Source organism: Mobula birostris, chromosome 27, assembly GCF_030028105.1.
Source record: "Mobula birostris isolate sMobBir1 chromosome 27, sMobBir1.hap1, whole genome shotgun sequence".
Taxonomy (NCBI): Eukaryota; Metazoa; Chordata; class Chondrichthyes; order Myliobatiformes; family Myliobatidae; genus Mobula; species Mobula birostris.
This window is the reverse complement of record NC_092396.1, coordinates 32,841,091-32,855,143: the sequence shown is the minus strand read 5'-3', so window position 1 is coordinate 32,855,143 and position 14,053 is coordinate 32,841,091. Positions and strand designations below refer to the sequence as shown.

Sequence of the window (14,053 nt, the reverse complement as noted above, 5' to 3'; positions counted from 1 at the left end):
CAGTGACAGTTGGAAATTTTCTTCCACAGATAATGTAAATGAAACTAAATTAATTAAGCTACTGAAAATTAGATTTAAAGAGAATCAAGCTACACATAAAATTTCACACAAGTATCTCATGGCAGCTACCTGACTGGAAGACAATCTGCAAAATGAAATAAAGATCCTTTAATTCACTCCTCCCACCAGATGGTCAATACTCAAAGAATAATAGTTGCCAGTTGAAATATTACAAGAATTATGCCAGAGTAGAAATGAACAAACCTTGCTTGAAGTCCACATTTGATGCCACGTGAGTATTTTCCACAGTTCCAAAAACTGGTGCATGATCTGCAACCTGACTGGGCAGCTGCTGGGATTTGAGGTACAATAGGTGAGGATAATGAGGGTGCGGACACAAAAACTAGCACATGGAACACATAACGAGAGGAAAATATGTAAAACAGTTTACCATGAAATTTCATAATAGGTCAATAAATTAAAATAAAACAAAACCAAAGAGAGATGGAGTAAGCAGGAATGAGAAGGGAAAGAAAACAGGATTAACCATTAACAACAGCAAGAAAGACAAACAGACAGAACATTGCTAATAAATTCTCAGTGTTCCCTCCAAGAGTCCTTTTTGATTCAGGACTAGCCAAATACTTGTAATATAAAAAGTTCAATTCAATGTTTTCTTGTCTTTTATTAACCTCTTATTGCAACATGAACATGCAGCAGATTTTTCCAAAAGATTTGACATCATAAAATAATGAATATAAATAATGTGCTCAACCAGAAAATTAATTTTGTTACTTCTGAGGGCAATTTTTAAAGATGTTGTAACCAGTTAAAATAGGGATTAAGTTTAAAGAACTGAATTGCAAATGACTTTAACTCGGCAGTTATCTAAATCTGATGTCTGCATCACTGAATGTCAGAATACAACATAAATCTGTTTAAATCAATCTAATCTTTCTAAGTTAGGCAACAGATAATTAAAATTTTAGTTTGGAATTTGAAGGCTTTTATAAATCAAGCATGCAGTTATTCTATTGTTTTAAAACATTTTGCTTGTTGATAGTAAATTCCTAATTTCAGACACCCTCAAGTATCGTCAACATAGATCTTTAACTGTCAGGAGAGTGATGAAAAGGAAAATGGAAAAGAAAATTGGAAAAAATGAAATGGGACAGATTCTTTCTCTGTGTCAATCTTCATTTACTCATAAGTGATGGTGACAAATAGCGTAAATTTTAACAGCAAGAACTTACAAATAGTCAGTTCCTGATTTCTACCTACAGGTCATAGTATACCTCAACTATGGAGACAAATCCATCATTCTGAATCCACGATAGTTGCCACTTTAAATCACATTGACAATGAGGTTTTGATTTTGAAGGAGTGCTGAATGAAATTTTTCATTTGAAAAGAAAATTATCATGATTTACCCCCCCCCCACCCCATACACACACACCTGAAAATACACTATCTATTACAAAATAAATCAGCAAATAACTGCAATGGATATTATCCATAGTCTAAATTTGGGGGCAATTACGAGCAATCTAACGTACATTTAAAAAAATTATGACAAGTGAAATATTCCAAATAGTCTGTTAAGTAGCCTGGGCAAGAACAGAATTTCTAAAGGTCTTTAATTGTAAATTCAGTTTAACTCAGTGGAAACATGAATCTTGTAACACTGAAGACAAACAAATATAAGTTCAATATGACATGAAACACGGACAACATTTCAAACAAGATGTGTAAGCATACATTTCATTTCAGCAAATCTTCACATTACAATTTTAGTATCAGTAATTACATTATGTAGTAATTATACTGCTGTAATTCAGTTCCAGTAGTTTAAAAATAAGCCAAAAAGCTTTAAAAAAAAGGCTCTGAAATCAATAATGTCTCCCTCTAATGCTCAACTCCAATATAATATCTTCTAGTTTTCAACTTCTCTGATCTGGTAAGCAAAAATTACTTTCTATTTCTTCAACAGTATTGAACTAAAGATCTTTTAATTCCTGGAGTATTGTGTGAAGTTTTGGTCTCCAAATTTGAGGAAGGACATTCTTGCTATTGAGGGAGTGCAGCGTAGGTTCACAAGGTTAATTCCCGGGATGGCGGGACTGTCATATGTTGAAAGATTGGAGCGACTGGGCTTGTATACACTGGAATTTAGAAGGATGAGAGGGGATCTGATTGAAACATATAAGATTATTAAGGGATTGGACACGCTGGAGGCAGGAAGCATGTTCCCGGTGATGGGTGAGTCCAGAACCAGGGGCCACAGTTTAAGAATAAGGGGTAGGTCATTTAGAACTGGGTTGAGGAAAAACTTTTTCACCCAGAGAGTGGTGAATATGTGGAATGCTCTGCCCCAGAAGGCAGTGGAGGCCAAGTCTCTGGATGCTTTCAATAAGGAGATAAATAGAGCTCTTAAAGATAGCGGAATCAAAGGTTATGGGCATAAGGCAGGAACTGGATACTGATTGTGGATGATCAGCCATGATCACAGTGAATGGTGGTGTTGGCTCGAAGGGCCGAATGGCCTACTCCTGCACCTATTGTCTATTGATAATTTAGTTTATCATAAAATTAAATGTGGAAAACTCAATTACGTTGTTTGTATTATGTATGTCGGATTATATGCATGGAATTTTTTTCAAACATTTGAGCTAGAGGTTTGGCAACAATACTTCTTCTGTCAGCAAGGACAGCTGGCAGCTCAGCAGCTGCTCCAAAAGGCAATTAGACTTCACACACCTCAGGCTGTAGAAATCCAGCCAAAATGTATGCGGTCACCTTCAGTGAACTTGTCATTACGACACTTAAGCACCACATGCTACCTTGGATGCTAATAAATAGAGTAGTGGATGTGCCTTGGGCCAGTTGCCTTGTGGACAACTCATAGATATTCTGAGTAAGAAGGAGCTATAATTTGGTAAATTGGCTTACTATTGTCAATGTACTGAAGTACAGTGAAAAACATGTCTTGTATACCATCCATAGAAGGTAAAATAATAGCAGTGTAGAATAAATGTCACAGCATAGGGAAAGTTCAGTGCCCCTGTAGACTTTTATACACAAGGTCACAACAAGACAGATTCTGAGGTCAACAGACCATCTTGTCATACTAAAGGACCATTCAATAATCTTATAACAGCAGGGTAGAAACTATCCTTCAGCCTGAAGGTATGTGTTTTCAGGCTTTTGTATTTTCTATCTGATGGGGGGAGGGTGGAGAGAATGACTGGGGTGCGTGGCATCTTTGATTATGTTAGCTGCTTTACCAAGGTAGCAAGAAGTGTAGGCAGAGTCCATTCAGCGGGTGCTGGTTTCTGTGATGTGCTGAGATGTGGTTACAACTCTGCAGTTTCTTGCCATCATGGACGGAGCAGTTGCTAGATCAAGCCATGATGCATCTAAATAGGATTCTTTATTTGGTGCATTTGTAAAAATTGATGAGGGCCAAGGGAAACATTCCAAATATCTTTATCTATAAGCTAATTTAGTGGTCAACAAAAGTAAGGCAGGCAGGAGTAGAAGAGAACAATATGACAGTTTGGTTGGGAATCATTTCATTTAATTACAGATGGAAATCAGTGGTGCCATTTATAGAGTCAGGCCGAAATTCTTGAATATATGAATTATGAACAGGAGTAAGCTACTCAACCCCTAATGCTTGCCCAGTCATTTTGAAAGCCCATGGCTGATGAGAACATAATTTTATATTCCCACCTCTGCAAGGTAACTTATCAATTTCTTGATTATCAAGAATCTATCTACTTTGGCCTAGAAATAGTAAATGGACTTCAACCTGAAACATTCACTCTGTTTCTTAGCATTATCGGCTGACCTGCTGAGAATTTTCACCATTTTCTGTTTAATCGGGAAAACCTTCTCAGTACTGAGTCATAGCTGTACAGCACAGGAAATGGTACCCCATGCCAACCTTTCTGCCCATCTACACTTCTCCCATTTCTCCACACTGGTTAAAAATCCTTCTAATCCTTGTCTAAAAATAAATTTTTGCTCAGATCCCCTTTACAACTCCTTCCTTCAACACCAAACACAGATGCTCTTATTTGTGATAATCCTACCAAGAGAAAAAGATTCTATCTACTTCAACCTATGCCTCTTGTCATTTTATATACCTCTAACCAGGTCATCCTTCTTCGCTCCAGGGAAAACAAACTGACCCTATCCAGTCTCCCCCGAATCTGAAATCCTCCACTCTAGATAACATCCTGCCAAATCCCTGAACTCTATCAGCACATTCACCTCGAGTATAGCAACCAGTGCCCAAGTGCAATCTAACTAATAATCTGCAAAGTTACAACATAACAGCCAAACTTTTTATATTTTATATTCTATGATCTATGAAGGCAAATGAGTTATATGCCTACTTCACCACCTCAGCTACCCGAATTTTCATTTTCTAGGAATTATGGCCCTGACCCCAAGGTTCCTCTGTTCATCAAAGTTTCTGAGCAGCCTATAAAGGCCACTTTATTGGGAAAACCAGCTCATTAATGCAATATCAAATCAGCCAGTCTTGTGTCAAGAGGTTCTGTTGTTCAGAATGGGGAAGAAATGTGTTTCAAGTGATTTTGACCATGGAATGACTGTTGGTGAATATCTCAGAAACTGCTGATCTCCTGGGATTTTCATGCACAACCTTCTTTAGTTTACAGAGAATGGGTGAAAAACAAAAAACATCTAGTGAGTGGCAGTTCTATGAGCAAAACTATCTTGAAAATGAGGAGTCAGAGAAGAATGGCCAGACTGGTTCAAGTTGACAGGAATAACCACACATTACAACAGTGGTGTGCAGAAGAGCATCTCTGAATGCAAAACACATTGAACCTTGAAGTGGATGGGCTACTACACTCAGTAGTTACTCTTTTTTTTTTGGTATAGGAAGTACCTAATGAAGTGGCCACTGAGTGATACCCTACCCTGTGTGATTTCCCAAAAATGCATCACCTCAAATTTGTTGGGATTAAATTCTACCTGCCAGTGCTCTACCAATTTTCCATCTGATCTATATCCCACTCATCTTCCTCACCATATACACCACCACCAACTTTGTCATCTAAAAACTTACATCATAGCTCCTACATTCACATTAAAGTCACTAATGTAACAAACAAGGGTCCCAGCACCAATCTTTGAGGTACACCATCAATCATAAAATTAACTTTTTCTGATTCAAAGTTTAAATCTTAAACTTAAATTTTAATTATCCAAGTTAATTGTAAATCCTATTAGCCAGCTCACTTTGGATCCCACCCATGCTCCTTACTTAACCTGCTGGATTCAGGACCGTTATCAAATACCTTACTAAAATCAATATAGACAAAGTCTAATGTCTTGCCTTAATTCAATCTTCCTGTTTCCGAGCATCTGCTACTTTTTTCTTTCTGGATTTCTAAACATTCTTAAACATTTTCTTCAACAAATTTCTGACTAATAACACAAGGATCTCCAACCTATAGTTACCTGGTTTATCACTGCAGCATTTCTTAAATAAAGGGAACAACACTAGTTACCCTCCAGTCTTCTGACACCTCAGTGAGGTGCAAATATCTTCATTAGATGCCGTCAAGCCCTGAGGTTTACAAAGTTCCTTATGCCACCCATCTAAGACCTCAATTCACCATCTTCCACACACTTCCTGGCAAACACAGGCAAGTAGTATTGATTTAGGATAATGCCCACATCCTTCTGCCCCCTGCCCCCCCAACACACAGATTAATACTTTGGCTCAACCAAACTGATTCTTTCCCCAGCTACCATCTTGTTCCTGATATACTTAAAAAATTGTCCTGGGATTCTCCTTATTTTTGCTCGCCAAGGATGTTTAAGTTCTCTCCTTCACACTACTCCTCAGGAGACTCAGGAGACTCTCAAGATCCAAACACCTATATCTGTCACTTGTTTCCTTTCTTTTCTCCCAATCAAACTGCCAATATCCCTTAATCATGCTGTCTTTACCTTTCACATTTACCATTGCTGACCCTGAACTCTTACTAACTTCCTGAAATCAGCCTCTACCCAATTCAAGACATTAACTTGAGGATCAACCTCATCTCATTCCATAATTACGTTGAAACCTGGAATTATGGTCACTTCCCCAAAGTGCTCGCCCACCAACACTTCCAACTACAGTTACATTCCTCAAGGTAACATTGCCTCTGTCCCATCTCTATTCAAATTCCCACATATTTCCTCAAAAAAATACTTGGATGCGCTTCACAAATTCCACCCCTATCTATTCTTCTTGCACTCAGCAAATCCAGTCAACTTTGGAAAAGTTAATTCCACCCCCCACCCCCCCATTCCTATAACTTTACTGCCTTTGCAACTTTCTGCTACTTGCTTTCATATCTTTCCCTTAAATATAATGTATTCTGACCATTGGGATGTCTATAATATACCCCCAGCAAAGTGATTGCCTGCTTCATTCTTAGATTCTACCCAGAAGCATACCTTCCCTATATTTATATACAATCTCCCTAGCAATAATCATTAACATTCAGTAAGCTTCCCTAATTTTTTGTTGGCAAAATTTACGAAGTCACTTTTACATGATCCTTCTCTACTAATTTACTTTTATCTAAAGCCTATGTAGTATTCTCGTCTCCTCTTCACAACTTATTTTTCTTCCAATCTTATGTCATCAGAAAATTTAATAGTCACAAACTTCATGCCTTCATCTAAATCATTTATATACATTATTAAAAAAAATAGACTTCAGTACAGATTCCTGTGGGATATCATTGTTTATATCTTGGAGACTGAAAAAAAAGACTAACTAATGCCCATTCTGCTACCATTCAGTCAGTTTTTTTTAATAATTAATGGTGTTGTAGTTGCAAATTAGGAAGATTCATAACACAGACTTTCACAATCTCATTAAGGCATGTAAATTCTTCCATGACAACCTGCCCCAGTTGTTAAATATTCTTTGACACACGGTTCTGATGGTGCCTATCACAGCTCTAGGATATTGCTTTGGTGAAGATCTTGTTGTTAGAATGGTCCAAAATAAGATAGAACTGAAAAAATGAATACAATTCTCAACTCTTGACAACCACCAATGTACTTTGAATTCTTGTTCATTATTTTGAAGTCATCAGATAAATTCTCACTACCTGAGGTGGAGTGGGTGTGGTGTTTGGCCTCCCAACAGGAGGTGTTGGGTTCCTACTTCCACCTCCGCCTGACATTATTTCTTCAGTGATGTCTTTGCCTCCTTGATTCGGGTCACGGATTCTAATCTACAGAAAAAATTCCAAAATTTAAGTTTTTATTTACAACACAGGTTTAAAAAAAACTATTTTCTAAACTAAACATTCCCTGCTCTGGAATATAAACAGATGTCATGCAAATTGAGTAGTATAAATAAAATAATTTCTCTGGCTTTATGGTCGGAAAGTGGTGGTCATGATGCTTGATTTAAAGTTTCAAACTTTAATTTCTTCTCATGTAAATAGTGTGAAATACATGAAAATGTCAGAGAATACAGTACAGAAACAGGTCCTTTAGCCCATGAACCCATACCAATCAAACATCATTTACAGTAATTCTACACTAATTCCATATTCCCACTCATTTACTTATGTAGAGATACAACATGGTAACAGTCCCTTCTGGCCCAATGAACTTGTGTTGCCAAATGATACCCCATGTGACCAATTAATGTACTAACCCGCGTCTTTGGAATGTGTGAGAAAACCGGATCACCCAGATGAAACCCACACAATCATGCAGAAAACGTACAAATTCCTTACAAACAGTGGTGGAATTGAACCTGGGTCACTGGTCTTGTAATAGCATTGCGCTAGCATCCCGCCCCCAAAATCATTCAAAAGCAGTTTCAACTACGAAGACATGTAAAAATCATTCAGAATGTAAAAGAATCAAGGAATTGCATTGCTGGAAGCATCTGGAAGCTGTGAAACTAAATTAGCCCTTTTTGATTGAGCCTCAAATAAATTTGAGGTTTACAAAATGTAATACTCTGACTTAAGATAAATGCTGGGGTATTTTCACAAGATGGCAGAACTAGTTTTGTTTTTAACATAACCAATCCTATTCTGTTTTAATGTAATCTGAAAGAGAGGAACGGGTGAAACACCCTTGGAACATAATGTCTCAGCAGCAGCATTGCCTTTTAAGTTTTTCAAATGGACTGTGTATGCACCTGAAAGAAAAAGAACCACAATTTTTATACGAAACAAAGTGTTCAAAAACAAATAAATGATGTATTACCCTAGCAACAGATATCTTTTTTCCCTTATAGCTGTCTATTAACCTCTGGCATTGTACATAAATGTCTTGGTTATGGCTACTTGCTTACCTTTATAAATATATGCAGTTCTGAAACTAATCCTAGATTGAATCCAATCTGCCAGAGATATGCCATACACCTGAATTGAGTGAGGGAAATAAAATGCAGCCGGTACTAGCGATCTATGATTGAAAGTCCTGAAGCCTGTGAGGTTCCAAGAGAGCAGCACTAAACATGATAAAATTATAACAGACTAATGCCTACAAATTATGACACAACAGACTGCAGATCCTGGAATCTGGAACAATGGACAAGAAATTGGAGGAATTCAGTGGGTCAGGCAGCAACCGTGGAGGGAAAAGAATAGGTAAAGTTTCAGGTCAAGGCCCCTAATCTGGTCTGAAAGATGAAGAGGTGAGATAGCAAGAACAAAGAGGTGAAAGTAAGGGATGGAACAAGAACTGGCAAGCCCTAGGTAGATCCAAGTAAAGAACTGTGAGAGGCAGACAAAGGAGGGAAGAATAGAATTAGCGACAGAGGCTAAGATGTGATAAGTGGAAACAAAAGGCTGCACATGATGAATAGTGGACAGGAATGCTGTGATTTGCAGAGTGAGAAGGGTGAGAATACCCTGTGAGAACGCTATATGGCTAATGGACAGATAGAATGATAGAGGAGGGGAAAGAAAGGGTGATTGGGTGGGTGTGTGTGCGTGTGTGTGTGTGTGTGTGTGTGTGTGTGTGTGTGTGTGTGTGTGTGTGCGTGCGTGTATGTATGTATAGAACTGGGTCAATCAAGAGAGAGAAGGGACAGAGGGAAACAACCTGTAGGTGGAGAATACGATGTTCAAACAGTCAGGCTGTAAATCACCCAAGGCAGAATATGAGGTAGTATTCCTCTAAACCAACGGTTCCCAATCTGGGGTCCATGGATCTATTCAGTTAAGGGTAGGAGTCCATTGCATAAAAAAAGGTTGGGAATCCCTGCTCTAAACTGAGAGGAGAGGCTGAGGACAGATTGACACGTGTGGGATACAGGAGGATAATTAAAATGGCTGCCAACCACGAGCTCCAGATAACAGCTGTGGACAGAGCACAGGAGTTCTGCAATGGTCAGCCAAGGTCTTCTGGAATCTCATAAGGCTCCAATTTCAGCATTATTTGCATGAGTAAGACAAAAATTGATGGAATTATATAACTGCAGTTTTACTTAAAATACATGAAGCAATGATCAGCTCAAACTACTCCAGAATCGAGCTGGTGACAATAAACCTGTACAGTCCTAATACCTGCCCAAACGATAATCTGAATATCTTAACAATACTGAAGGATCAAAATTCCTTCAGTTAAGTTTTATTTTGATCCCTACACATCCTCAACCTGAGTGGTTCAAACCTGTCTTGGTATTCACACCCTGCCACATGCGGTGCTCCTCAATTTTCTGAGGTATTTTTATTTGGATGAAACTGGCAGGCCAGTGATTTGGGTATCATAATATTCTGAAAAAATGATGACAACTCTTTTCTCAAATTGTTGCTATCCTCATGACCATGGTGTCACTAACAAGGAAGAAGAAAATTTCAAACTATTTGTTCAGTTATTAGAAAGAAACGACGACATTAGTAAGTTAGGATAGTGCCTGGATTGGAGAACAATACTCAAGGTGATGCCTCACTGGTGCCTTATAAAGCCTCAGCAACACATCCCTGCTCTTCTATTCTAGACCTCTTGAAATGAATGCTAACATTGCATTTGCCTTCCTCACCACCAATTCAACCTATAAGTTAACCTTTAGGGTGTCGTGCACAAGTACTCCCAAGTCCCTTTGCATCTCAGATTTTTGGATTTTCTTCCCATTTAGAAAATAGTCTGCACACTTATTTCTTTTACCAAAGTGCATGACCATGCATTTTCCAACATTGTATTTCATTTGCCACTTTCTTGCCCACTCTCCTAATCTGTCTAGATCCTTCCACAGCCTACCTGTTCCCTCAAGAGTACCTTTCCCTCCACCAATCTTCATATTATCTCCAAACATGGCAACAAAGTCATCTATTCTATCATCTATATCATTTATATACAGCATAAAAAGCAGTTCCAACACTGATCCCTGTGGAACACCACTAGTCACTGGCAGCCAACAAGAAAAGGATCCTTTTATTCCCACTCGCTGTCTCCTACCAATCAGCCAATGCTCTAACCATGCCAGTAATTTTCCTGTAATACCATGGACTCTTAACTTGGCAAGCAGCCTCAGATGAGGCTTACTGGTCTATAAAGATGGAGTGGTATCAAAACTGACAGGATTCAGTATGTAAAACTATACACAAGTATAAAAGGCTGCTGTTTTTGAACAGTGCTGCCCAAAATGTGAAGTAAAATTATTTGGTTGCAAAATCTGTTTAGTTTAAAAAAATCTGCCCATTAATGGCATTGAATTTTAGTTAACTGTGATTTTGAGGCTATGGATAGGTGGGCTCCAGATGTTGAATGATTCTGAATAGCAGTCATGGTAGGTATGTTGATTGGCTACTACAGTGATCTCTGTTCTCTTCCTTACTGGGCAAGTATCTGCAACATGGGTGTCATTGGTTTTCATTTAAATTTTGCATCCCTTGTGCAATGCATCTTGATGGGAGGTGGTTTGAGGTTCTAAGCTTCAGCATTTGATGCAAAGTACTTCACCTCCACTTGTGATGCCAATAATGAGAAAAATAGAAAAAGAAAAATGTGGCAAACATTGTGATCAGTCTTGATGAAGGGTTTTTGGCCTAAAACATTAAGTCTGTTCCTCTTTTTATGGATATGGCCTGACCAGTGTGTTTTTTTTTTAGTTTGTTTTCCAGGAACTGCAGTTTCATTTACTGCTAAAAGGGTCCGTCAATTAAGCTACAAATCAATGCTGATTGTGTGTGCCCTGAAGATCAGTAAATGACAGGCTTCTCACCAATTTGAGACATTGTCATTATCTGGCTAAAAATCCAGCTTTTTTATCCAAAGATGAAAAAGAACTCTGTTCTGGGAGTCTGGGATATTCAATGTGCTTTATTTCTAATGGACAGCTCATTGCTGAACTAAAAACCGTTGTGCTGACAATCTTGTTCTGCAAGTATCTTGCAGAGATGTGTGGCACTGCAATGAACAGCCTCTGACATTTATCCCATCTTCAACTTCATATTTTCCTCTGGTTGGGCTTACTGTTACTGGGATTCTGCAACACCATACTGGAGCAAGAGCTACTTTTATTTTAAGAATAAGTATTCTCCCTTCTCTTTCATACCACTTAATCAACCATGGCAAAATGAAGAATGAAGCAAGACTAGAAGGAAGCCAGCTGGTATAAACAAACAAAATAGCAGTATGGTTACCACCCAGTAGTTGCTAGTTTGAAGCAGAAGACCTCATTCACTGTCTGTACCAAAACAGGGTTGGTGAGGGTTACTCATCATATAGTTCATTTCTACAAGATATCTGAATGTGCAAAAAATACCAATTAATTTTCTGCATGCATATCAGCAGAATATACCACCTCACCTAGAATAAAATGCTCTTCACTGACGAGGGCATTGGAAAATTGCACGTTATTTTTAGACAATTATAATTCCTTTGAACATTCTTAACTTAAGAACAAAAATAGACTCAACACATTCGCTGACTTCTATGAGCCACAAAGAAACTTGTAACAGAATTAAATATTGGGACCACTGGGTAGTTTGTTGGGTGTTAAATGGACGAAGTCTGAATAAACTGTACATTATAATCTCCAGTTCCATTTAATAGAACCTGCAAAACTCAATACAAAATGATTTTTTTTACAAAAGACCTCAAAAGGCAGTTACTATTGAACCTCAATTATACTCAGCTGTACACACATAAACACAACATACAGACTTGCCATACCGTTTTCTTTTCCCTCTTTGCTGGAGGAGGTGGTTGTTGTGTTGGCACTATCAAAGGTGCAGATGGCGAATACACAGGTTGACTGTAATAGGACGGTGCTGATGAAAGAAAAAGCACATCACAGTTTATTACACACAAGCTCTGTACTCAGTGGTATGTAACTTTGAGGACTTGTGTAAATTTCATGCACATTGTAAGTGATAAAATGAGCTATATTTTGGTTTATTAGCTGTCATGAACACTTAAATTCAAGTCAGAATTCTCTTAGAAAGCATGGACTTCAGGTGTCTGTTTATATCAAAATGATATAGAAATCAAACACTTATTTGCCACTCTACAATGCTTCCTACGTTCTTCCTTGGTGCATTAGGCTGTTCTGTACATTACAAACTTAAGTTTAGCCAATGCAATACATGCAGCAGGGTATAGTGGTGGTGGTGGGGAAGAGAGGAAGCAAAGATGGAGTGGTATCAAAACTGAGAGGATTCAGTATGGACTGTATACAAAACTATGCACAAGTATGAAGTGCAGTAATCCTTGAACAGTACTGTCCAAATGTGAAGTAAAGTTATTTGGTTGCAAAATTCTTTTAGCTAAAAAAAAACCCTGCCCATTAAAGGCATTGTCATTTTAGTTGACCGTGATTTTGAGGCTATGGCTAGGCGAGTTCCGGATGTTGAATGATTCTGGATAGCAGTTATGGTAGGCATGTTGTTCTGTGCTGCAGCCGTCTCTGTTCTCTTCCTTATTGGGCATGTATCTGCACATGGGTGTCATTGGTTTACTTTTAAATTTAAAAATATGTCAATATAATTACTGCAATATTTGTTTTTAAGTAGCAAACATGCAGACTACCAGGTCATGAGCTGTAGAATCTCTTGGCATAATTTAGTAAGATTCATTATAGAAACAGGGATGTGGTGCCACAGAATACGGAAGACCCTGAATGCAACAATAAAATGCGATATTGCAAACAAGAGAAAATCTGCAGATGCTGGAAATCCAAGCAACACACACAAAATATTGGAGGAATTCTGCAGGGCAGGCAGTATCTATGGAAAGGAGTGCAGTCGACATTTTAGGCCAAGATGCTTCAGCAGGACTGGAGAAAAAAAAAGATGAGGAGTAGAGTTTAAAGATGGGGGAGCAGAGGGAGAAACATAAGGTGATAAGTGAAACATTACAGAACTTTACCGCTGGAACTAAAGGGCCACAACTATGAACGAAGTAATGAATTAAGTTCCCACAACTCATGATCTGATGGCTAAATAGTTTAAAATGGGTTTAAAAGCAATGGTGAGAAGCATCTACAGTGTTGTATAGGGTATAAGTGCTTATCTCAATAGCTTTAGAGAAAGAAAAATACAAAAAGGTTCTGGAAAACACCAAAACCTACCTCTGCATATACATTCATGCTACATTCCGTTCTAAGCAATTATTTTCTGAGAATTCAATAGTTTCACCATACTTACATACCACAAAAAAATCCTACATAATCACACTCCAACAAAAACAGTTAAGAATAATAGAAGAATCACACTATTTTTTCCTTTGAAGCAGACATGGGTTTTTAATTTCCTCACATTTACTGCAAGTAGTTGTTATGTTTTTAATAATTCACCCATTTTTCTCTCTATCCACTGGTTCTATCCAGCATATATATAACTATACTTAAAAGGATACTAGCCATCCATTATAATTCATTGTTTGTCATACTTTACAAAATAAAAAAACTATCCACCATTATTTTTACAAGAGTATGATACTGACAAGGAGGTGAATGCACACAAAATCAAAAGTTGCTGCATGTGACATGATTAAGATCCCAAGTTGATGTGGCATTTCAACAGCAACAGCACAGGGG

General features: G+C 38.0%; 1 protein-coding gene across 9 annotated transcripts in view; it reads right to left on the bottom strand.

Annotated features, from left to right (window-relative positions):
- The window catches only part of eif4g3b (eukaryotic translation initiation factor 4 gamma, 3b), a 315,184-nt gene that overhangs the window by 94,229 nt on the left and 206,902 nt on the right, over positions 1-14,053 (bottom strand). For 8 of the 9 annotated variants that reach the window (XM_072245247.1, XM_072245245.1, XM_072245248.1 and 5 more), the window contains 3 exons: positions 12,190-12,287; positions 7,152-7,277; positions 265-352 (listed from right to left, as the gene is read on the bottom strand). In XM_072245247.1, coding sequence (XP_072101348.1) covers positions 265-352; positions 7,152-7,277; positions 12,190-12,287 — 312 coding nt within the window. The remainder of the gene's footprint in view (positions 1-264; positions 353-7,151; positions 7,278-12,189; positions 12,288-14,053) is intronic. The other variant, XM_072245246.1, reaches the window with a different exon arrangement.